General features: G+C 36.2%; 1 protein-coding gene across 1 annotated transcript; it reads left to right on the forward strand.

Moving 5' to 3' along the window:
* Nucleotides 1-8,416: 8,416 nt before the first annotated feature.
* Nucleotides 8,417-26,114, forward strand: MS3_00010012 (uncharacterized protein; the record flags this gene model as incomplete). The annotated part of the gene is made up of 20 exons (XM_051218342.1): nucleotides 8,417-8,465; nucleotides 10,058-10,105; nucleotides 11,506-11,565; nucleotides 11,867-11,926; nucleotides 12,680-12,736; nucleotides 13,999-14,040; nucleotides 15,444-15,497; nucleotides 16,972-17,040; nucleotides 17,873-17,929; nucleotides 18,689-18,754; nucleotides 19,485-19,547; nucleotides 20,843-20,881; nucleotides 21,767-21,823; nucleotides 22,251-22,292; nucleotides 22,416-22,484; nucleotides 22,750-22,806; nucleotides 23,205-23,273; nucleotides 23,956-24,012; nucleotides 24,058-24,111; nucleotides 26,098-26,114. 20 exons carry the CDS (start codon nucleotides 8,417-8,419, stop codon nucleotides 26,112-26,114), a joined length of 1,086 nt encoding a protein of 361 aa, XP_051072927.1.
* Nucleotides 26,115-27,511: the final 1,397 nt, after the last annotated feature.

Here is a 27,511-nt window from a genome sequence, read left to right on the forward strand (position 1 = left end):
CTGGTATCATAACAAATACGTTACTAAAGCACGGCGTTGTACACGGCCGTGCACATTTCCTTCAACTGATACGGTGAATCAGTGAAACGGCCTGGCCAGACAGTGATGTCGGCGTCTGTTTCTGGCCACTATTCAAGCCGTCTTTTTCACATCAGGGATCAAATTTCTGGCTCAGACTTTTAAGTCGATACTAGCGCCGAAATCAGCGTCTTCCCACTACACCTCTCTCAACGACGGCACTCTGAATGTACTAAACTATCTCTCGTCGCGTCCAACAACACTGTCATTAGAACTTATGCAGAACAGCCATTAACCTTAGAATTCGGTCTCCGCAGAAGATTCACATGGATGTTTATCGTAGATGAAGTCAAACAACCCATTCTCAGAGCCGACTTCCTCAGTGCTCACAACCTACTAGTAGATATGGACAACAAGAAATTAATTTACAGGAACACGACTTTACAGGTCATCGGTATAATGACCTCTGGCTACCAAATTCATGGAGTTTGAATGATAAAACCTGCTGATATCATCTTAACCGACGTTTTGTCGAAATTTGAGTGCATCACCAGGGTGGGTTATCGAAACGAATGAATCACCCACCATGTACAACATCACACTGCTACCACAGGCCCTACAATGTGCGCCAGGTCAAGAAGAATGCCACCACCTAAGCTAACAGTTGCTAAGTGAGAATTCGTGCACATTTTGCAGCTAGACATTATTTGGCAGCCCATTGGCTTTCCCACTAGACGTGGTCCTCTGTGGAGACTACCACCGTTTAAACAACCTGACTATTCCGGATCGATACCCCATCCCTCACTTACACGACTCCTTTTTGACGCTACCTGGAAAACGGATATTTTCGAAGTTAAATCTAGTTCGAGCATATCATCAAATACCAATGGCACCTGAGGATAGTGAGAAAACAGCTATAATCACAGATTTTGACTTGTTTGAATTCTTGAGGATTCCTTTTGGACTAAAATACGCTGCTCAAACCTTCCAGAGATTCATGGACTAAGTAACTAGAGGTTTGGATTTTGTATTTGTCCATGTCGACGATGTTTTAGTCGCTAGTTCTTCCACTGAAGAACATGATCAACACTTACACACACTTTTCGAACGTTTCATAAGTTATGGTGTGGTAATCAATCCTCTATATTCGGCATCTCACTTCTGTAATTCCTGGGACATCAAATTGATTCTCAAGGAATCAAACCTCTTGAAGAAAAAGTCGAAGTTTTAGTCAATTTTCCTGAGCCCAAGTTGATATAGGCATTTCACCGACGTTTTCTCCCTTGCTGCGCGGCCATTTTGCAACCTTTGAGAGATTTACTGAAGACTGATAAAACCGCAGCTCAGACCAAAAAATAGAATACCTTCACGTTAACCTCCGAGTTCAGAGAACCTTTCTCTAAGGCGAAATTGATGATATCCAATGCTGCTATGCCACAGCTCCTAAATACCGACCTCAGAAAGCAACAGGAGCAGTATTAAAACAGCGTTCTTTTCCGAACGATTATCGCCAAATCAAGAACGTTATGGGCTCCTCCAACATTGTCACAGACGCTCTATCTAGAAAGGATATCAAGATGATGGTACACGAGCACAACATTAGCCTCGAAGTTTAGCAAAACTTCAAATGAAGACGCAGATTTGGCGGCCTGCAAAGGGAAGTATAACTTGAATCTTAAACTTGTACCCATTCCTTTCTCAGATGCATCTATCATTTACGACACTTCAAAGGGCAATAATCGCCCTTTTTTCCCACAACCTTGTCGACGAAAAATATTTCAAAAGCTACATGGACTGTCGCATCCAGCCATCACAGCTACAACAAAGCTTATAACCGAAATTTTTGTTTGACCAAAAATCAAATCGGATGTTAAACATTGGACACGTGGCTGTTTACAGTGCCAATGCAGCAAGATCCAAAAACACACTATCAGCTCAATCGGGGAATTTTCTGTTACCGACAAACGTTTTTAAACATATTCATTTGGACTTAGTTGGACCCCTGCAATCGTCAAATTCCTTCACTCACATTCTCACTGCGGTGGACAGGTTTACAAGATGGGCTACAGCATGCTCTCTCAAAGACACTTCTGCTGATACAGTAGCATCCGTTCTCCTTGACCGCTGGATATCGAACTATGGAGCACCTTCGATAATCACCACAGATCATGGTCTCAAATTCCAATCCATTCTATTTCAGGAATTCACTAGACGTCTCCGGGTAAACCACATCGAAAAAACAGCTTATCACCCAGTAACTAAAGGCATGGTTGAAAAATTCCATCACCAACTGAAAAGCTCACTGAAGGCACAAGCTGACTCTTCAAAGTGGAGCGAGGCTTTACCGCTCGTACGTTTTGGGATTCGTTCAATTATTAAGGGAGACATCGGATGCGCTGCCGCCGAGTTAGTTTACGGTACAACTATTACAATAATAGGTCAATTAGTAGACTCAAACACATCAGTTCCAACGGACCCAAGCCGTTTCGCTAGTCAGCTACTGCAAACCATGCAAATAATCAAAGCCATACCGCCGTGGGAACATAATAATTGAACGGAACTTGACAAAAATCTAGAAACATGCAAATTCGTCTTCGTCCTAGTTGATGCTGTTAAAAAGCCACTGAAACAACCCTACGACGGACCATATCAAGTAATTAAAAGAACAAACAAACACTTCATATTCAACAAGAGTGGAAAGAAGAGTAGACGATCGCTACTAATAGAATAAAACCTGATTTCTACAACGCTGAACTAGATAAAGAAGATAGCACGACCCTTGATCAACCCATCCGACCAATCACTACTAGAGCAGGGGGGATGATAAACTGAACACCAAACCTACTTGTTTAACACGGTCAGGCAGAACTGTAGAGAAACCCAAGCGCTATGTACATTTTGCTCATTGAAAAATAAAATAAAAACAAACAAATTTCGATGTACTACACCAGTAAATTCATCCGATTTTTTTCCTTTTCGTAGTGTACATAATTAATCACATTTTCCCACAATTACTCGTTTTGTCACAGTTTTTGTTTTAGAATAGAAAAAATTCATTTTTGTCACAATAATAAACGAGTAAACTCTATTTAATTATTTATTCATTGTACACAAAGAACTAAACACTTCAACTTTTTCTTGAGGGTTTATGAACAGCTTTGCACATCATTATTATCATTGTTAGCAAATAGAGACATTGACTGTATTTTCATTTCATTGTGTGGTTGTTATGCTATGCTACATCAATGCTTATGTTTTACACCATAACAAACTGTACATTACTAACGTGCTTGTCATACCCCTCTCCACACTTTTTGTTGGTTATTACTGTAAATATTATTTTGCATACATGTATATACTATATTAGGAGGTTAGGCATTGGACACGTGGCCGCTTACAGTGCCAACGCAGCAAGATCCAAGAATACACTATCAGCCCAATCGGAGAATTTTCTATTCCCGACAAACTTTTTCGGCCAAATTCAACAGAACAAGTACCAACCTGCTGGTTTGAGTAACGTCCCTAAACTTTTATTAGTGTTATTATCTTATGGGTTGCTTATTGATACATTGACTTTTGGACGTTATAAATTTATTGCTGTTTATTCGGTTATTACACTTTTTCGGTCCACCACACTCTGATTGATACCTAGTTATAAATTAAAAATTCCCGACGCTGAAGATCATGATATCTTATGGAAAGTAGCACATACCACGGTGAGTGCAAAGAATGACACCATAAAGTATCCACGAATCGAACGCCTGCAGCCTTCGAAAAGTTTGATAAAAATGGATACATGTGGCTGTCTGAGCAATGCTTTCGGTTACAAACTGTTTGTCGTCTGTAGCTATCACAATGGTAAATGTCACAAAAAGTCATGCAATCTGGCGTAATCGCGATGGATCAATTGTTGCTTGCTCTATCGATAATGGCAGTGGACCGATAAAAGACCTACTTAATTAGCTACGGCTTAATGATGTCTCTGAGCTCAACCTGCTAAAGAATCATTGACAATGTAGCACTCGATATGAAATCAAACCAGGCTGTCAAACGTAGTATTTTATATCCGAATGAAAGGAGCTCAATATTACAAAATCGATATAAACTGAAGAGGTCAAGAGATTTTGTTTGTAAAATCTTGCCGCTTGCGCGTCATATGAAATAAAGAAAAGTTGAAAATGAAGTAAAAATATAGTCAGATGGTCAAAAGGACCTCGGAGTTGTGAATGTTCAAATGGTGAGGCTTTGACTGAATGATGCCGAGTCCACTTTTTGTGCAACACGAAGCCATGTAACTCGTCTCTGAACTTGTTGCACAACTGTTCGAACCTTATTCGATAAGCGATCGCAGCTAGGTGTGAAGATAGTTTCTGCAATGCCGGATGTAATAAGTGTCACGGAAACTCGATTGGCTAGAGTGTCATGGAGTTTTAGTGTTTGATTTCACCTTCATTGGTAACAATGGTGTGCAATCCAAAGCCATAACAAACGTATGAAACGTAAGAGTATAAGAATTTATACACTCAGTATCTTCATTAGATCAGACAATAGAGGTAGCATTCCACTCGGAAACAGATTGAGAGGCGTTCAGTAATTTGTATGCAAAAGTCACTTCATCGCACATTTCTTGGACAACACAAAGGTGTTTGTGAAATTCTACACAATGATTCAGTAAGGATATTCTCACCCTTTTCCGTACGAGCAAAAGAGCATAAAAGAGATTTGCGTTGCCGGGCACCAACAAGACAAAATCTTGATAACTGGAGGCTCAAAATATTTGTTCCTTGACCCTCCGCAAGTTTTATTGTTTGGAGAAAAGCTTGGTAAAAAGTCGCTAGAATTGCCCTTAGAACGTATATTCGTGCATAAAAAACGACTAAGAGAATATGTAAAATCCGAGCATAAAGGGAGATTGTAGTACTGCAATACTATTGAATACAACCACGTTTAAGCTCAGATATTATCAAATTAATTACCAATATATATGAATACCTTGTAGATGACCTTAACTCCAGTGTTGCATGCAAGCTGTTAGCCTCCGTCGAATAACAGACATTACAGAGTTGAAAGAGGTTTTAAATAACTGCAGCTATTCTGCTTCGTGGAATCGTCAAGGTCTCGTAGACAGACTGGCTGAACTAATCTAGTTCCATCGTCATATGGAAGAATCAGAGATGGCTTTATGACAGTTGTTAAATTACTCAATGACAACTTCGTATCTGATATACCCCCATGTTTCTTATCTTCCCTAACAAGGAATTCACAGGGATACGCAGCAAACTTTCAAATGATTAGAATAGATTACTTGTCAGCTGACTAACAACTTTCTCATTCTTACAGGAGAACTGAAGACACTTGGCTGGTTAAAATGTTTATGTCAAATATTAACAATTTCACTGTTTTTTGGATGTATTTGTTTTACTCAACTTCTGAAATTGTTTGTTTATATTATTGTTTCAATGCATTTTGATTTCTGGTTTTCTTTGGTTTGGTATTTGAGAGTTTTTGCTCCGTAAACCTACAGTATTGAAGGTTTGTTTTGTGATCATTGTTAGAACGGAATCTTGGTCGACTATTTGTAAATTGCCAATAAACTTTGGTAACTAAATTTGAGCTTGGTTCCATCGTTAATTTGGGTTGATAAGTTGCAAATATATCGGTAGAGAAGAGAGCAAAAATTTGAACGTAACACTTACCGAGGCGTCAAAAAATAGAATTCATGACCACAATATGTGATCACAGCTTCATCTGTCAACGTTTTTAGAAGTTTGAGTCGATTGAGAGGTCGTTGTTTTCAAGGCTAAATTAGGTTACCCATCCTCCTATTCCTTCCAAACTAGAACTGAAATAGGTTTTGTGAACTGATAAATATATAATAAGAAAAAAAGCTGATTTTCACGCATCAGACATATCAAGGTTAATGAACATTTGAAAAGCACAGTTAGAAGTGGCATGACAAGAGATAATCGCTTCATATTATAATTTAGAGGGGCAGAATCAGATCAACGAAACATGTTCTGGACAACTGGACAGAACACCAAACGTCCGTAAGACTTCTATTGACAGCTTTCGTCTCTTTATGTTTTATTTTTGTCTGATGAATCGAACAAGAAAATAAACATTACATCCTCACCTGTAGACTCAAAGATTCTAATGTTATAAACCACCTCCGACATAATTGAACGAAACATTTAAGCCATTTGTTCACGTCTGACGTTCTTTGCGGTGACCCCAGAAAGATGGCTGCCGTTAAGCTTGGTCAGATGCAAACATCTCTTGCTAGAATACACAGTTCTCTAGTACCGGAGGGATACTTCTGACGTTTCATATAAAACAAGGCAGACATAACTAACTTAGTTTCGTATTTAACATATAAGTATGAAATTTAAACGGTCGGAACACCACAGCAATGTACATACTAGCCCAAAAAATGTCTAGTCATAAGGAACATTCCTGACCACGTAGATCAATTCTTAAATATAAAAGAAGTGAAACAGGAATTTAGGTAATTTCTCTAAGAGTGGACCGGATGGAATAGATCATGCCTTGAGTACGAAAGTCAAATGTTTGACCACAATGAAAGGAATTATTGTGTTGTGTGACAAGAAATAATAGTGGTCATGAACTTCATACATAATTAAAAGCCGTACATTTTAAACAGATATTTAATAATACGAAGAAATCATAATGTCCTCCAATGGCCATAGGAGATAAAAATCCAGGAAAATCAAAAAATGCATACAAAAGAATACCTATAGGAATTCGATCTAAAGTTAATCTATCATCCAGGGCTCCAGAAAAGCGCAGCTTGCCTACAAAGACAGTCACGTATACCAAATTGTAGCTGACTTTATAAAGTTTAGCATATACAGTATAACAGAAACATCAACGATATTAAAAGAAATGGCACAGCCTGAAGCCTTAAGTTTGAACAACGTTTAAAACCCATTGTCTGCCTTCAGAATACCATCACAACACCACCACCAAGATCATTTTCATTGCACTTTCGAGAATTCCATTTGTCCGACTTCGCAGACTGAGAGTTAGAGGTGGTATTCCTATATAACATGGCGAGTAAGAACAGGTGTAAATCGTCAAGTACAAATCTCCACGTACATGTCTATATTATACATCGTTGAATAGCACTCAATTCGATAAGTAACACAAAGCACGCCCCATTGACAAAAATATCAATCCGTTCAAAAGTTATGAAAGAAAATGTGACCCGGAAACATCCTATGGAAAGTCCGCACGTCAAAATCATATAGAAATGTCCGAGACAACCAATTTCGTCAACACACTTCCCACCATAACTTTGGACCGGCTCCACTGATTTCGTTCATTCAATTTCTGTGAGATTTCTCATGCAAATATCTGTTTCATTAGTTATAAATGTGAAATTCATACAAAATGAATTGACTTACCTCACTCACGACACAATTTCAACGGTTTCATTGATTGTCTCTGATAAGAGTTATTTCACCAACATTGTTAGAAAATTATCATCAGGTATATTTTACAACATATTTTCACTAAGTAAATAAATATACACATCAACCTACTTTTGAACAGATCTAAAATCCATTTAGCTCCATACAATTTTTCTAGCCTCATTACTTCTATTAAACACAAAGACAGCGACACGGTGATCGGAACGACTGTGAGAACAGCTTAATAAAATGAGGAACGAGTGTGATACGTGCTACTTATATTCTCAGATATTTGCTTCATATAACAACGATCAGAAGCGGAAAGTTTGTCAAAGGAAAGTTGAGAAGATTGAACCAAGGAAAAATGAAAGAGAAATCGAAAGAAGTAGAGAAGTGGAATGGTCATGAAGGATACAATGAACAATTGATGAAAGACTTGCAAAGTTTAGTATTCACAACTCACCAAATAACTCTTCATAAGATAATATATTGGTTGACCTGAACAAGTGAGGAACAATAAACTTAATAATGTAGTATCTTCAGAAAATGTTTTCTCATCTGTATCACAAGTTTCCTGAGGATGTGATGTCCTCCTTTTTTCTCTTCAAAAGTACACCTTCTTGATAATAAGTATGTACTATGTATATTTAACAAATTACATATTACATTGTTTAACAAGTAATATACTTAGTGTCCTTAACAAAACCTACTCCTCCCTCCATTCACTTGGTTTATTTTAAACATACACCTGAATATGTTACTGCTTAGTAACTAGTTTTTATTTTTTTTCTTCTCACAAATAATATTTACTGCTAAACTACTTCAGAAACATAAGAATAGTATCCATTCCACAGTTCACACAGATTTCGTTTCTCATCTTTTCATGATACATGTTTGCTTCATATATAAATATGGATATATTACTGACAAAGCATTCATCATTGTGAAAAGATTATTTTATGAAACAAATGAAAGACTGTTTCATGCAAGCTATAGTGATTTTTATATATTATCTTGGTAAGTAAACGACATTTACTTTTATTATGAATTCGATTGTATAATATGGACAATATTTCCTCTTTCGAATAAATTTGTAATATCAGATGGGTATTTTGGATCACATATTTATTTCAATGGTTGAGATCATGAGTCATTTGAAGCTAGATCATCATGGAAAACTTGGAAGCACTGTACATTAACACCGTTGGATGCCGGCTCAGTGATATACTGGTTAAAAGCGAAACCAGTACGTACTGAGTTCGAATCTCGCGGGGGGGGGCGAGGTCGTGAATGCGCATTACTGAGGAGTCCCACAATTGGACGAAACGGCCATCCAGTGCTTCCAGTTCTTCCATGATAGTCTAGCTTCAACTGACTCATGTTCTTAAACATTGAAATCTATAATAACTTATTTACACTATAATCAATAATGATGATATGCTTATATAATATATAACCTATAACTAAGACGATAACGCGACAACGTTTGAAATGAACGGTGCTGGGTACAAATTCCACAAAAAACATCAACTCTATTTGACCAGTATCAAAATAGGACAAAACGTGCGTCAAACTAGATTCTATTGCTAACCACTACTCATCTTTGCTTATATTAGGCAATGTTTTGATTAAAATCAATGTATATTGACATTATGTGAATTTCAACTTTGCTTTTTGTTGAATACATCTATTTTATTTCACAATATTGACATTTCCAACATTGATAATTAGTTCAAAATAGTTTATGAGACACATATTCTCATAGAACATACTGAGTTCCTGTGAATATTACCCAACTACTTTCGGGTCCATACGAACATGTGTGGTGAAATCAAAATGAATGAATTTATCAGTATAGGGTTGTGGAGGTTAATAAGTTTTTGATTGAGATCATGAATCGATTCACGTTAAACCATCATTAAAAACCTGGATTCACTAAACGAACGTTTCGTCCTGTTGTGGGACTCCACAGCAGTGCTCGTTTACGATCCCGCATGCATGGTAATTACAATGTTGAACTGATAGAGGCCTGCACTTTCAGATGAAAGTTGAATGGAAACCTACCCAATCATTTTTTATGACTCACTAAAAATGAATCTGTTATAATGCTCAATTTACTTTGTATACACAAATGGGACGATAATTTGCCTTAGACAAATCTCTACACTAAATTGTTTCTCAGTGTCTATTATTCAACAGGACTTCAACACAACTCTGATCAAGAACACATGATTAACTTGACTAGAATGTAACTATATTTTTACAACAAAATCCGACAACAACTCAACACAATCAAACAGGAAACAACAATCCGTCATGATAAGGACATGAGAATATATAACTCATCTGACCCTCGTCAGACTATCTACAAACATGAATCATAATAAAGCACCATGACTACTTATTGTAACTACTTATTGAAATAACGACCACGACGAGTAAGTGGCAACTGCATTGTTCAAATATCTGAAAATTGTCTACAACTGAACCGGAAAACCATAGATATCAGAATTTTCTTTGCTCCGCACTAACTTTACTTGTTCTTCTTTCTATTTATATCAATAATGTTATGTTGTAAAATAAATATCGATTTATTTCTTACTTTCAAGCTGTACAATATCTGGTGACAGCAGATAATGCAAGTGGAGAACTCGAAGGTGAGATAATGAGTATTCTGGGATTTTTCTTGTAACTGCATACTCATAACGTATGATTTATTGATTATTCAATGATATTTGAACATACTCGAGTAGCAGTTTTACATCAATGGAAAGTTGAAATGTATTTGTTAGTTGAATGACAATACAAAAAGAAGGATAGAATTAGACGAGTTTTAGAAAAAAACATCAACTACCTAACAACTTTCAAACTACTGTTAAGCCAACATAAACCAACCGATCCATAATGTCAGAGCAAATTCCTTAAATTCTTTTCATCGTTTATTCGTAGAGAGCAACCTCGCAACTATTCATCGACGTTTTGACATAGAAAACATTAAGGATAAGAATAGGCTGACAAGTAAATGCATTAAACTCTTACCAGGAAAGCTCAAGGAGCAGTGAATATTGCTTACTTACTCACCTACATACGCTAGTTACCCCCAATGGAGCATAGACCACCGACCAGCGATATCCAACCCACTCCGTACTCAGCCTTCCTTTACGCCTCTATCAAACTGTAGTTCATTCTTCTCATTTCTCTCTCGGTTTCTCAACGTAATGTGCTCTTTACTCTTCCTCCCCTTCCTTGGATCTGAGGATTCTAATTTAGGGTTGGCCATGTGACGCAGTTGGGTGCCTTCTTCAGTTTGTGTCCGAACAGCATCCACACCTTCTTCCTGATTTCTTCCTTGTTTTGGATCTGGTTTGTTCGCCCCCACAGTAGTTCGTGGCCGTTATTGTTTGACCGATGGATCCGAATTCTTTGTGTTAGCAACTGTTGAGACATACTGCTGCTACACTGGTCGTTCTCTCCTGCGTTTATTGTTACGCGTACGATAGAAGAACAAAATAATCCGTCAAGACTATATCGTACAGCTGCATCCCATCTGTCCACTGTATCCCGTGCTTTCCTCTCAGATGTCGATATCTTCAGAATTCAGTCGATCACCGGTAGAAAGAAAAAATTGTAAGAGTAAACAATCTTGAATGACACTGGTTTTTACTGCAAACGAGTCTGTGAGAAGTCCTTCGTGCACAATTTTGCAGTTCAGTTCATCATAATCATCCTGTAGGGCGCTGACTATCTTCTCGGGCACGTCGTATATCCCGAAGAAGCCCCCATAATATTGTCGTGTCCATGCTGTCAATTTCTTCTTCGTAGTCAAGCAGAGAATATATATACATACTTCATACTTTGGTTAACTATCACACTACCTACTAGTCTTTCTAGAGTATCAAATAATCACTCTTTACTTTCACCTAAGTGACAAAAGCAAAAGACATTTATTTAATCCTCTTAGTTGCTTGTTACAGTGATTAAATGTACACATACGTGTGAAGATAAACCTTTGAATTGAACAATATCTATTTCATAACATGTTCTTCATACCCCATAGATGTATACTTCAAACTAAAAGTGTACACTGAAAGTATCAAACATCTTCAACAACAAAAAAGTAAGTGATTCAAAACGAGTAGATATGTCGTATTGAGAGGGGATGATTAAAGTCAATATATCAGTATGCATACATAAGCTAATAACATAAAATCAACGTAGTTTTATTATATTAGTTGAGATCGTGAGTCAATTGAGGCCAGACCATCATGGAAAACACGGAGGCACTGGACCGCCATTTCTTTCTATTGTAAGTCTCCTCAGCACAGTGCAATCTTGTTTCAATTGACTCATGATCCCAATTATTAAAATTACTATAATATCCACAAAAAGCCCCTTCTGATATATTTTTTGTTAATAAGTTCAAACAGAGGAACAGCTTGCATACGAGCTTCAAGATGATGTAAAAGCATTCCATGAAGGTGAGTTGAATATCCTATTTCATCGCTTTTAATAATCTTTTCAGAAACAACTGAAGTTCTGTTATTGATCAAGATCATGAAGCGATTGATTTTAGACCACCATTGAACAGCTGGAAGCACTGAACAGCCGATTCATCCGATTGATTGAGGTTACACATTAACACCGTTGGATGCCTACTCAGTGTTCTAGAGATTAGGCGTCCACGTGCGAGACATACGGCCTTAGGTTCAAGTCCTGCAAGCAGAATCATGGATGCGCAATAAAGAGGAGTCTCACAATAATAGGAAAAGGGCTTCCAGTGCTTCCAGGTTTGCAATGGTGTTTTAACATCAATCGATTAATGATTTCAATCAAAAACATAATAATATCTGAAACCCCATACTGATAACATTCTGTCGCTTGATAATATAAACAGTATACTATTGCTCTACATCACTTAATTCTGTGTTTAATATTTAGACATGATCATATATTTGAGCGATGAACGAAGGTTTCTTTTCAGCTTTCATACTTTCATTCAACATGATAACGATTAAATACAACTGGGGATTCATATGCCAGAAAACTAACTTCAATTTATATCTGTTGGCGACAGATATCATTAACGTTACCCACACATGGTAACTGTGATTCTAAATCTTCTAGACATTTGTCAGTAAAGCTATTCACTGATCAGACGAATTAGGTGTTTACAGAACAGCTCCTGTCTTCACATTTCGCTGATATTCTTGTACTGTTTTTGCGTTTCATAGAAGTAATGAGGCTAGAAAAATTGTATGGAGCTAAATGGATTTTAGATCTGTTCAAAAGTAGGTTGATGTGTATGTTTATTTATTTGTTGCAAATATATTGTAAAATATACCTGATGATAATTGTCTAACAACGTCGGTGAAATAACTCTTATCAGAGACAATCAATGAATCCGTTGAAATTGTGTCATGAGTGTGGAAGAGACTCTCTATTGAATGACTATGACAGATCATGATGAAACACGGATATCTTATGATGTCATGATAGTGATATTCGTTCTAACAACCACAGAAGCGGTTACTAAACGCGAATGGAATATTCAGTCAAGGTATGAGAATCTGAATGATATTTGCTTAACAGTGTAGATGAGAACATACAATCAGGCATTGTCTGGTATGAGTGAATCTGATTGGACACAGTGTGGACAGGAGAAGACAAACTACAGTCTGAAGTGTTCAAAATGGAAAACATCAGGCATGATGATATGTCATGAGGCAATATGTTTTGCGAGAATTGCACAAAACTGGTGTGCAATTTGCAGATGTATGTGTTTTCCAAGTATTGGCTACAGATGTATCCATATTACCAAAGAAACACATTGAACTAGATCTATGACATTCGCATGAATAAATCGTTCAGCAGGTTGATGTAATGAAGATGCTTGTTTCTTTGTGGATCAACAACTGGTTGTTCTTAATATGGAACTGAATCTACAATGTCACAGGAGGACTGGATAGATGGAATTACAGAGGAGAATCCCCTTCACATTTCGAGGTGAAAGGCGGTAAATATCATGCGAATTAGAAATGATGACAACGCTCTGGATGAGATTATAGTCTGTAGGTACACACGCAGCAAGGAGGTTCTGATGTCGATGTGGATGCGAAAATTGGCAATGGAAGGGCAACACTCCAACGACTGTTGGATATCTGAAGCTCAAAATAACTGTCACTTCTTATTGAAGTCGAAGTTTTCACTGTATATTTTGAAACGAAGTCAGTGAAACTTGCAAATTATGGCAACCAATATCAGTTAGATAGTGTTATCTATAAAGTTTTTAATACATATGCTCTTATTCTTTTGACGGGATAGTTTAACCAATGGTCGACTGTGTCTGTGAACAAGCAAGCATGGACATATATGTAAAGACGATGAATAGTAATAAGCGTTAACAGTAAAGAAGGTACCAAGACGGTGTTGCTTAAACATCACTGGTCAGTGGCCTATGCTTCAAGTGAGGTTATCGTTTTACGTAAGCAATTTAGAAACGCTCTGGTTTTGCCACAGTAACAAAATACAACCACATTTTTACTAAATACAGATATCAATCCCAATGATGCTAATTCACTGCAGACCTACTCAGGTAAGTCAATTCATTTTGTATGTATTTCACATTTATAACTAATGAATAACTGTGACAAATTGGATTTCATTTTGAAAAGTTCTGTCACTCATATGAACTCAGTTGGGATTTACTAACGATGTTACCCAATAAATAATTTCGAGATAAGTATAACGAAACAAATTTTAACGATTTTGTATTCACTGTGGTATATGTGTGCCCAGTTTATAAAACTTTATCATATCAAAATATACTGTGGAATATCGTCGATTGGTGTTGCTTTCACACGACTCCACATTCAATACTATTTTATGAATACACTTGGATTAACTCCGTTTGTAGCTATTCTATGGTCACTGCCGGTCCAAAGAGTGTGTAAAAGGGTGAGGGTTGGTTATGAGGTCAGCAACTCCATCTCGTTGAAAATTATCTTGCTCGAAAAAGATTAACTAGGTTAAAAAAGATTAGACCGTTTAAAATCCACCCTCCGAATGAAGGAAGGAATATGATGCTTCATGATGAAAGGCGAGATTCTTCGGAAGTCACACAGGCGATTCTTCCTCCAATAATCAGCTCAACAATTATTATTGAAACACTGAACGTCCGGACAATGTGTCATACTGGGAGAACCAGTTAAACAGCCAAGGAATTAAGATGTGGAATTCGTTTGACTCATGCTGGACAGGAAATACCAGATTCGGAGGAGATGTTTCTGAATTGTATTCACAAAGAAGGAAATTTCCCACGTAGGCAAGCATTTCCTCTTATGCTGTTCAAAGAAGCACAAAAATCACGTAAACAAAAGGGATCTCATTGATCAATGATCATAAAAAGCACCTTCAAAACCAAAAAATGGGGATATTTCAATCAATGTTATGCGCCCATCAATGATAGCAATGACGATGATAATGATCAGTTCTATGATAGGCTGCAATCGATCATAGTAAAGTGCCCACGAAATGACTCGATGACGGACCTTAACATCAAAAGACGGAATAGAAACAACGTTTATGAAGAAATCATGGGTAAACATGAACTGGGAAAAAGAAATAAAACAGGGAGAGTTTCGACAATCCACGTGCACTCAACAAATTGACTATAGGTGGCAAAATATTCCTACATAAACCCATACACAAAACTGCATGACTCGATGACGGACCTCAACATCAAAAGACGTATTGGAAACAACGTTTATGAAGATATCATGAGAGAACATGAACTGGGAAAAGAATCAAAATCAGGGGAAGTTTCGATAATCCACATAAACCCATACACAAAACTGCATAGGTCTCACCGGATCACATTACACATCGCATTTTGTTGCATTTATGGAATATTCCGATGTTAATTATACTTCATTGAAAAAGTAAAAAATGATGAACATTTCATTAACTTAAAAGTCTGTGTTACCATTTTTTCATCAGAAAATTATGAACGACTATCTGATATAAAGAGCAATCCAGATCTTGATGAATATTGTAAGTTGAAAACACATCTACTTATGTTATCATTTGACGGTTACTATACATGATGTGCATAAGTTCTATATGAAACCTGTCACAGTAACTTGTCACTGTTCTAAGAACTAAGCATATCGCAGAAGTAAATTGATATCTATGTAAGCCGTTTAGTAGTTTTTATAATGAGGTTGTATTGGACATAAACAACTAGCCATATTTATATATTTTTTGCCTATATTATGTATCGTTATACTGCACGTCAGTTCGTTCTGTTCTAATTTACGGCATTAAAACGTGTTCATTTTTAGCAAGCACTTATTTTAAGCCGAAAGCAGATCCCAAGGAACAACCGAGGTCGTACTTAATATTTTATGGAAACGGGGCTAACTCATATGTTGCTTGGAGAGATAAAGGAATAGCTGTGACTTCAAACCTTGTGGTAGCTGTATTCACCACATATTCACCATTTGTCAGGTTCTAGAACACACTTGCTTATCGGCGTCCGAAAATGATAGTTTTTCTTGACTTAGAGGAAGTGTCTGTCATTGAAAGGTGTTGTTGTTTCTGGACTGCATTGCATCAACAACTGAACTAAGGATGGGGAGTCCGGCCAGCCCTGGTGAGATGGTGTCTGACGAAATCTCTTCACGGATACTGGAAGCTCGTTTGGCTTTTGCCAACTTATGTCACCTATGGCGAATGCGAGACATCCGCCTATCAATAAAAGGACGAGTGTACTGCGCGACAGTCCGATTTGTTTTAATATACGGCAGCGAAACATGGCTGTCAAGAGTGGAAGGTACTCGGAAGCTACTAGTATTTGACCACAGATGACTTAGAAATATTGCTCGCATCTGCTGGGATCATCAGGTAAGTAATAATCAGGTTGGACGGAGGGTATTAGGGAATGATGATAAAATCGGTTGATGAGGTTGTGAATTTTCTTCGACTGAGATAGTTGAGTCACGTATTACGTATGCCTGGACAGCGATCACCACGACGAGCAATACTGAGTGACTTGTGTTGGAGGTGTTTGGAAGAAAGTTCGTGGCGACCAAAACAAAATGTGGCATCAGTGCTTGAGGTCACTAACTTCTACTATGAGCCATGTTGGTAGATGCGGACTACTTGGTTAGGGTCCGCGTGACGTGTATACATTCTTTTTCCTCCCATAATCTATGTGATGAAGATCACTTTATATCTTTCTTTCTATCAACTATATCTTTGTTTCTGTACTATATCCTTATACACAATCTTTTATATATTACTACTATTGAATTAACTACTTCGATGAATTTACTGTTCATCTTGTTTTGCTAATGAGTGAGGTGTGACAACTTAGATCGATGCACATATGTGCCTGATCCTACGTTGTAGCTGACTGACTGACCAGTTCTCAATGGAATGAATTGGAGTTGGCTTATATATAATACAAATTAATAAGAGTACTACATTCGGTAAATTTTTCTCTTTTCTCATTCATCTATTGTAGCCCATAAATTATTAGAATCTGCAATAGAGAAGAAGTGGAATGCGAGATTAAACTTTGATCTGGCAACTAGTAGGTTTTAGATATAAAACCTTTTAACATCACATAATCAGTAATGAAATACACTTGACCAATAAAGAAACTATATCAATCCATTATATCTATGAATGAGTATACTTACTACATATGTAATATAATTACATATATTCCACTGAATATTAGTGCTGATCTACAAGAAATAAGTTTGTATTAGCCTCACTTGATAATCTTCATGCAGTGGACTTCTCAAACACGATATATGATTACATATTCTTCAATAGAATTTCATGCACTGATAATTGAAAATCGTCGATGCTTCCACCTAAAAGATGATCTACAATGTCTTCCATGACATCAAGTTCACAATAGAACAGGAGTCAAACAAAAACTGTCATTTTTGATACACTGACAGCCAGAACCGACACAGGAAAATTGAAATACAGTAAAGACAGGAAACTTTGTAATTCAAAGATCCGTTGATACAGGAAAGATTCGAGGCTTTTATCTAGTTTCAGATGTCCTTGGATTTCTGAAAAGTTCTGGAGGGCTCATGAACATAGCAGCAGCATAGGTAATCATTCAATCACAAATGCGTATATGACCTGTCAATTTGTTGATGATTTGCTAGAATTCTGCAAAAACTTCCCGTGGACGCTCATTAGGTAAGATGATTCTCAATGTTTTCAGAGCCTTTCTTTTTGGCGTTCTACGAAGAGTTTCGTGAATCTGCCTCAACAAAATAACACAGTGCAAATAACATTTTGAATGGGTTTGACTATTAAAATTTCAAATTCATGAGGAATTAAAGTCTCCACATACTACTTTCAAATTCACATTGACTGCTATTGTTTTTTACTTCATGCAGATACATACTTGAACATGAAACCTTCTTCCAAAAGCTCTTCTTTGACAGAAAATAACAGTGAGTACTTCATATCCATATTGAGAATAAAGTTTTATCAATCAATATTTAAGTAAGGATTTGTGAAAGTCAATTTTGGCCAATAACTGTTGAAGCTTACTTCAATACTGTGTGAAATCATTCAGTAAATTCACTATTATATTCACATTGTTATTCAAGACTTCAATCCTTCATTCGTATGTGTGCATACTGTGCGCATTGCCCTAATTTACAACCTTCATAAGCAAAGATGGATAGTGGCAAATAGTGCAATTCGGTTCGACGCTCGTTTCGTTTTATTTGTGACTCATCTGTTGAATGTACCTGTATTCATTTAATAACGTAATCAGAAATCTTGAAGTATTTGTGAAAACGCCTACTACTACTACTACTAATAAGCACATAATATCGAAAACTGCATTATTAATTACCAGTTAGTGCCCTCGGCTGAATAGTCATTTCGTGCGGAGAAATTGTCGATTGTATTAACTAAAATACATCTTGTTAGTCTAAAAGATTATTGCAAACCATAAGTTGTGACTCAATTTCGTGGATAAATTAAAGTTAAACATTAACACCGTTGGATACCAGCTCAATAATCTAGAGTTTAGGAGTTCCCGCGCCAGACTGACAGGTCTTGGTTTCAAATCCCGCGGTATGAGATCGTGGATGTGTACAAAATAAAACACAAATCACTTATGTATTGAAATGTGAATCATCATGATGAAAACATTAGATTATTTGCATTAATCATTGGATTTCATTTTTATTCTATTAAAGGGAAATCACTTGATGAAAGAAAATCAACTCTGCAACAAATTGAAAAACAATATAAAGAGTCTAAATGTAGGTTTAATAGAGTCTCCAATAAGTTAACCTTTAAAATAAAAGAATACTGACTTATAATCTAGTTTGTATAGTGAATTCTGTAAGCTGAGATATACGATTGTTGATTAAGTGATCTCATTCTTGATGGTAAATGGTACTATTTGGTAAGTGGCTATAAGAGCTACTGGATCATTATCTTAAAAATATGAGTATTCCAAAGACTGTTATTACATCATTCTCAAATTCAACACAGAGAACACCAACCTAATCACACTTGATGGCTAAACTTTCGAAGAAGTGTAATCCTTCACGTAGCTGGGTAGTATCATCAATGAACGAAAAAGATCTGATTCAGACGTGAATGTAAGCATTGGCAAAGCAATGACAGCATTCCTACAGTTGAAGAACATATAGAACTCAAAACAGCCATCAACCAATATCAAAGGCAGAATCGTCAATACAAATATCAGGATGGTCCTACTGTACGGAGCTGAAACCTGGAGGACTACTACAACCATCATCAATAACATGCATTAGAACATGATAATTGTTTAGTGAATATAAGTATGTGCTGGATAGCACTATTAATATATGTTATGTAATAATCATGAGGAGAAATATCTTATGATAGAGACAGTTATATCAGTATTACGCGAAGTAAAACTTAAACAACGTCTTTAAATAAAACAGTATTCTGTGTTACGATCTTTATAGTTGTCTTATCTTGATCTTTTTTTTCCAACTTAAGTACGCGTTAAAAACACATTTAAGGAAGTGATTGAAACAGGACTTGCCTTTAGAAATGTCTGCGGTGAGTTTCACAGTCAGTTACAATTATACATATATCTTTCAGTGAATACATTAATTACTAACAATGTAGCGAATTAACATGAAATAATATTTCCTAGTCAGTGGTTTATTTCTTAAACGGCAAAGTCTTACGCCCATTACCCCTCGTGGAGGAGAATAGGCAGCCCATCTGCACTCTCCATTCAACTCTATCCTGGACAATCCTTTCCATGTGTTATTCATCCTTTTCATATATGCTACTATTCTCCAACCTAATGTTATATTTAGCCTTCTTCTTTTCCGTTTCTCTTCAAGATTCCAAGTTAGGGCTTGCCTTGTGATGCAGTTTGATGATATCCGTAATGTAGGTTCTATCCACTTCCAACGAATTTTCGTAAAAAAGACGCTAACCACAATAAACAAGTTAAACACATCAATTTCGGTGAATATAAATATAGATTACTATTTGTCTTAAATCAAACCGTCCATTGTCGTCATTTGAATATTTTTCTCTAAGTGATTTGATTACTAAAGACGTTTCCTTTAACATCGTTCAAGTAAATAGTTAGACCGAATGCAAAGATCAATCCAACTAATCCAATATATTATGATATAATACTGTTGTATCTTATGGCACTGTGCCCTATGAATGTATCACGTAACGATGCAGTCAATTACGGAACATTGATTTATCGACTAGACTAATGATGCATAAAACCAGTACGAGAAGTCTAGAGTCTTGCATTCTGCCTAGCCCTCCCTGTTAAGTCCAGAACACAAATCTCAACCTCCACAATATGAATCCTCTAATTCAAATATACTGTGTTTATATACAAACCAAAAAGACCATATCGTGCCATAAAATAAAAAACACACAATTGTACCAAGATCTAACGAAAAGTGATTGTGAATGTGGGAGATTGTAATTAATAGAGTGAGCATAACTCAAGCATAAAAAATCGTATCATAATAGTCTATGGGTCAAAATGAAGCAAGGCGAAGATTGATAGAGGAAGGATAGCATTCTACCAGTTGAAGAACATATGGAATTCAAAACAACTGTGATCTAATATCAACGTGAAAACAGTTCTGATGGGCGGCATATTTTCGTGCACGAGGAGTAACAGGAGTAAGTATGTAAGTAAGTAGATAATTGTTCTTCCAGAATTCTAAGTCATTCTAACCACCTAATGACAGCTTATAATTTTCGTAAATACACGTCATTTAAGCGAATGAAAATTTAGCATTACTGACCTCAATATCGATCTTTCATTTATATTTACTGATAATACGTCGTTTTCTTTAATACAAAAATAGACGCTGTTAAAAAGGATTTACCGAAATTGAACCCACAACGTGAGATTTATGTGGCATATTAATTAATTTCCGATACATATTCATTCATGAGAACGTATTGTATAATTTAATAACTGATGTTCCCTGACGAATTCGATCCCGTGTCACTCAGCTCTACAGTTAGAGACGTTACCACTGAACTATCCGACTCGGATATATAGTATGATGTAAGATATATGCTGTATGATTTGTGTGCAGAAATCTTTGCTAGTATTTTTGGTGGTATTGAATCCTAACCACAATCTTCAAAGCTGAACATGAGATAACTGGGAAAACAGACTTTCAACATGTAGCACTAAAAGTACGTCAATAATGGTGGACGCCGTAACATTCATTCGAAATTTAACTCATCGGATAGCATGACTCGGCCTTGCAGGCATTTTTATTCTTTTGTAACTTATCCATTTTATTCAGATTAAATATATTGTTCTATCTACAGCCTAAACGTGTTCTTCATCCTGTCTCAATGTTAAGTCTGTTAGAATTTTGTTTGGTTAGATCGCATTTCAGAAACTGGCGGAGGTTTACACTTTATAAATCAGTTCCATCATTTGAAATGAATAATATTTTCAAACACGAGTATTTACTCACTTACGTCTGTTACTCCCAACGGAGCATAGGCCGTCGACTAGCATTCTTCAACCCACACTGTCCTCGGCCTTCCTCTCCTCTTCTATCCAATTGTTGTTTATTCTTCTCATGTCTGTCTCGGTTTCTCGATGTAATGTGCTCTTTGGTCCTTCGCTTGTCCTTTGACCTTGAGGATTCCATGTGAAGGTTGACCATGAGCTACCAATTTTTTCTCGCCATCACATGGTCACGTTTTTCCACTTATTCATTGAATCACCAATGTGAAATAATAATCTTTCATTAATTTTATTTCAGTTAAAGAAATGCAGAAAAACATTAGTGAAATGACAGAACTCTTCGAAGACTACTCTTGTTAGTTAATATGTCCTCATATATATTCACTTTTAAATACTATGATAGTGTAATAAATGAATTCATGAGTGGATTGAAGCTAGACCACCATGGAAAACCTGGAAGCACTCGAAGGTTGTTTCGTCCTAGAACGGAACTCCCCAGCAGTGCCTATCCACGATCCAGCCTCGTGAGGCTTGAACCCACAAAATATTACTTGAAATAATTATCTTGTATATGAAAGAAGTAAATAACACATATAATGTAATAATGAACTATCAAGTCTCACCTTGGTATTCATACATATCGTGTGGGTTTCCAAAATATATTCGATTGATCTAATCGTTTATATATATAGTAAGATTAGTTTAATCTGAATTGATGATAACTATTCAACATATTACATACGAGTATAATTAGTATCCATCTGCTATTATCATCATTTTAGGGGATTTAAAGTCAACTGAAGCTGAAGCCAAAAAAACATTAGGTACGTTGATAATTAAGCTAAAATACTTCATACAAATACATACGTTAAATAAACTATTTTGTGTTTGTATAATAATGTCAAACTTATCATACACAGTGTTACCAGTTATTCTTTGTTTATTAGATTCAAACCAACGACATAATTTGGAACGTAAAGTTGAAGATCTTAGGCAGATAGTCAAGGACTATAAAGGTGAATAGTAATTTCACTAGATGATCCACTATTACATTACTGGAAACAGTGAACAGCCGTTTTGTCTTAGTATTTGATTCCGGTGTGTGGGATCAAATATCTGCACAACTGACGAGTTCCATACTAGGATGAAACGACCGTTCAGTGTTTTCAAGTTTTAAACGATAGTCTCATAGTATTTATATCAATTGAAACTAAACTAACTCCATAACCCTAACAAATTCATTTTTGTACACTTTTTGTATATCTCAAAATATCATATTAGAGCGAATGAAGGAGTCTAAGAACAACTTAGATGATGCTCTTAATAAATTACTTTTTGGTAAGTATTATTTACTGAATTGTGAAGTAAATAATTTTATCATTGACGAGATTATAATTTATGGACGAACCAATCACGTATAAAATAACAGGTGTCGGATTCTACAAACATGCCATCAAGCTCATAGAACAAAACTCCATCATAACCATCCACCTAAGCTACAAATCATCATCTCACTATAGCTGATGACCGTTCCTAATGGAAACACAAAATCTAATTCCTAACCATAACTGTAAACTGTGAATCCTAATTCTTAGAATTCAAACTGCTTTATAACGCTCATTTGGCCCTAGTAGATAGATGAACACTCTGAAACAGTTGTCTAAAAATCATAGTTTCACAGAGTATTATAACTAGCACCTTAACTAGCTATGTTTCACTGTGATTATAATTTATAGCAAATCCGGATGTTAAAGCTGAAGAAGACAAGAACCGTGATGCCACCATTAGGTACTTCGATGCTTCATGTAAGTTTTGTACAAATAATACCAATGAAATGTATTTATAATTTGAAGTCGATAGTTTCTATAGTGGTCAATTATCTGAATGTTACTTAATTACTTACATAAGCCTGTTACTCCGATTGGAGAATAGACAGTCGACCAATACGCTGTCAGACTCGGTTTATCGATGAAGTATTGAGTTCGGTCTTCCCCTCCTCCTTTGGCCTAGTTTTCTGTACGAAGCAGTTTAATGTTCAACGAGATAATGAAATCAGTATGTGATTCTAAGATGTTTGAGTAAAATAGTTTTATCAGATTATAAGCAAAGATGGATAATGGCTAGCAGTGGAATCCAGTTTGACGCGCGTTTCATCCTATCTGCTTTCCGAAATGCATAAATTCAAAGGCCAGTTCATGAACAGAAAATCTAGATTTTTTATAATATTTCAGATGGCCTTGATTTTCCAAAAAATTCTAAAAGATTGCTTAAACATAGTAGCTGTGTAGGTATTCATCCTATCAAAAACTCGGCGTGTGACTTTACACATTCTAAATGTTTCTGGAAAACCTTCAGTTGAATGCTGATTGGATAAGATGCTTCTCTCTGTTTTCAGAGCGGTTTTTCGCTTTTTCCTGAATCTCTTTAACAAATAGTGTACACTGTTCATTTCAACAAAATTTAGTTCATTTTTATCTTGATTTACAGATAACCATCTTAAAACATTGACAAATATGGAAATTCAAAGAATAGATGTCCTTGAATGTAAGTGACTTTTATTGTTTGATAATAACCGACTAACTTAATAAGTACTTTCATTAGAAGAAAGAATGCAAATCTACGAAAGTATAATGCAGGAAGAAAGTAAGTTCTCTCTCTAGGGATTTTGGTACGTAATGTAGAAATGAACTTGTAATTGTATGATAATATTGTCCTATTTACAAACCATTTTCAATAATTCTGATTTTTTCTTCAGTAAATTCAGTTTAAAGACCTAAAAATGTAAGTGATTACCTTAGAAAATGTTTTCCGATTTTCACTTGCGTGTTTCATTCTATTTAAAACTCATCAGTGGGATGTATCTGGATCTCATAGTATGGTACTAGGTTCGAGTCCCAGAGTGAACATCAACTCTGAGATACAGGTACATCCGGCGTACATTTGCCAAATAGGACGAAACATGCGTCCAACTGGATTCCACTGCTAGCCATCATTCAACTTCATTTATATTATTGGATGCTGTATCGGCTTTGTTATAGTATGCAATATTACCTATGAGTATTTATCATGCATATAAACTACTCAAAGTAGCAAATGGATTGATAAAAAATGCATTAAATTACTTGATTGATGGAATAAATATAGTAGGGAATGCACCAACTTAAATCAGATGACAACATTTCACTTAATAAACTATCAAATCATATCTTACAATTACAAATGATTGTAGAGCGAAAATGTCAAGACTCCTTGACAATTCTTCCTGAAAATGTACGACAATGAATGTTCTGTTGCAATCGTCAATCATTCAACTATCACTAGCTTAGACCCTGGTGTCGGTATGTATTGGTGCAAATCGTCAAACCATATTAGCATATAAAGATGAAAGTAACAAGGAACATTGAAATAGTATATTAGCGATGATAGTCATGAAAATTACACGTTGTTGATATGGTTTGAAATGGTAGAGTAAAAGCGTTTGCATGGAGGATTACTGAAGTTCAATATCTAGAGGAAGATAAAGAGTGGAAGATTCTGGGCCGTGTCAACTCCTTGACAACTCCAAATAGTGATTGTTATTAACGCATTGGTTCAAATCATATGTTCTGCACCTGCTGATGAAATCGGAACAACAGTCTGTGACTTCATGGACTAACGCTAACATCCGAGTAAGCTGTCTGTTGGACTAGGAGCAGCCAGTCGAAGCAAGTGGTGAATCGGCACAGGTAGTACATGTTCCAAACAACCTAATCAATCACAACTTATAGCTTCCGTTACCCAGTCTCCTGTGCAGCGTCTTCACTCGGCTTTGTCAACATTTAGTAGGTCAACTAGTGCGTCACTTGTGCGAATATTCACTCATGATAAGTGAGATGATGAAATCGTCACTCATAATGGAATATTTATAAATAAATTAGTTAAGAACGTTGATTGGTGTCCATCTCTAATGAATATCACATGACAATTCTGGTTACACCTGACTACAATCTCCGCCCCAAGCAAACATTCACTATAAAAAAAGAGTATTCGCAAGATTTGTTTGCTGCTATGGTCAGCATTTTCACAACGAATGATTTCTCAGAGTCAAGAAATAGGACTCTTGTTGTATACCATTAAGTTTGCTTATATTTAAAAACCTGAAGAGTATGCATTCAGTTAATACATCCACATTGAAGTCTAAAACCAGTCCAACCTCTCAAGTCTTCCCCATCAACATCAAAATTTTGTCATCATACGGTGTCTCGATCATTTCTTATCGCTCTCTGGACCTCTCAGGATAAGGTTTCTGGTATCTATCAACTCAGTAGATTCCACAAAAATCATCTGATCTAAACTGAATTTCTGATTAACTTTCATTGTAGGTGTCCGTGATATATTTATAGTTGTTTAGAGGTGTTTACAAACATCTATATCATTAGCTGCTCCTTAATGAAGCTCAAATTGTTCTCCCTTGAATGAACTACTAAATTACTTTGCCTAGTTTATTCGTTGTTGTAGACAAATAATTGTTGATTGTGTTGTTTGAATTTGATTGTTTAAGATGGTTCTGAATAACATAAGAGGTTACGTGTTTACACATGAATTCAAGTGTGATATGCGTTGTCGATATGTTTGTTGTTTTATTTCTAGAAAAACCAGAAGAATGAACGAAACTTCAACCAAACAAAATATTGTTCTCAAACTGTTTTATTAAAAATTCTGTTAACGTTTTCATTCATTTAAAAACTGAAAAACAGTATCAATGTTCATTTTAATCTAGTGTCTTTTCGTTAAAATAACGTTGTGCATTGTATTGACAGATTTTGCAACAGTTCAAATTATTAGCAAAGATGGACAATGGCTAGCTGTGAAATCCTGTTTAAAGCGCGTTTCTTACTAATTGGGACATATCAGCTTGATGTACCTGCATCTCAGGATTGGTTTTCACCCTGAGATTCGATCCCAGTATCGTTCGCTCTAATCATCATCGCGTTATCCACTAAGCTGCTGAGTCCTGACAGCTACTTCATTGTGCAATAGATTTCTATTCATCAGTTTTATTCTGAAGTTATACAATCGCTTATAATTGTGTTGTGTTGGGCGATAATCAATAAATTACTTTCTAATGATAATAAATTTTCGAACAAAACAATTAATTTAGCCGGATCTGTTTTGAGATGGGAACTCACTGAAGACAACAATGAACGGTGGCGCAATTTCGTGAATTGACCAACGTTAGACATTAACACCGTTGTATGCCAGCTCAGTGGTTTGTAGGTTAAGCGCTCGCGCGCCACACCGAACGTCATGAGTTTAAATCTTGCAAGGCGGGATCGTGGATTCGCACTGCTGAGGAGGCCAATGCTAGGACGAGACGGTTGCCCAATACTTAAGGGTTCTCCATGGTTATCTAGATTTAATCGACTCATGAATTCAACTATTAGATAATAATTTAGTATGCACTATACTATGAAAATGTTCGGGGTATACCATCACACCATTAACTCGAGTACTGATTAGAAAATCAGGATATATTTTCAGCTATCACTGTCTTATTTCAAAATACGATAAAGTTATCTATTACTATCGAAAAAGTTGGTGATCACCATGGATTTTGTATCGCTTTGATGCAAGCATACATGAGTGAAACTCCAGAATGACTGTGCTTATACTCCCTCCATGAAGTGTTTACCTTTAATAATCTTACAGAACAGAGGTATTGACTAGTGACTCAGGAACCCAAAATTTAAGTTGGCCGAATTTCAAAATATACACCGGTGGATACCGGATCAATGGTCTGGAGGTTAGGCGTTGACGCTTGTGGCCGAAGTCACTGCATCAAATCCTCTTTAGTGGAGTTGTGTGTGCCGAAGCGTCCTTTACTAAGAAGAAACAGCTGAGCAGACCTGACTAGTTTTCAATGGTCATTTGATCAAGATCGTTGTGTAATTTAAGTTATGAAACTGAGCTTTAGTACACAATAATTATATATATAATGACCGAAGTAAAGAAATGATCTGAGAATAATCATTTTACATATATTAGTTGCAATCCAATTGTATTA

The sequence above is a fragment of the Schistosoma haematobium genome, chromosome 1, assembly GCF_000699445.3.
Source record: "Schistosoma haematobium chromosome 1, whole genome shotgun sequence".
Lineage (NCBI taxonomy): Eukaryota > Metazoa > Platyhelminthes > Trematoda > Strigeidida > Schistosomatidae > Schistosoma > Schistosoma haematobium.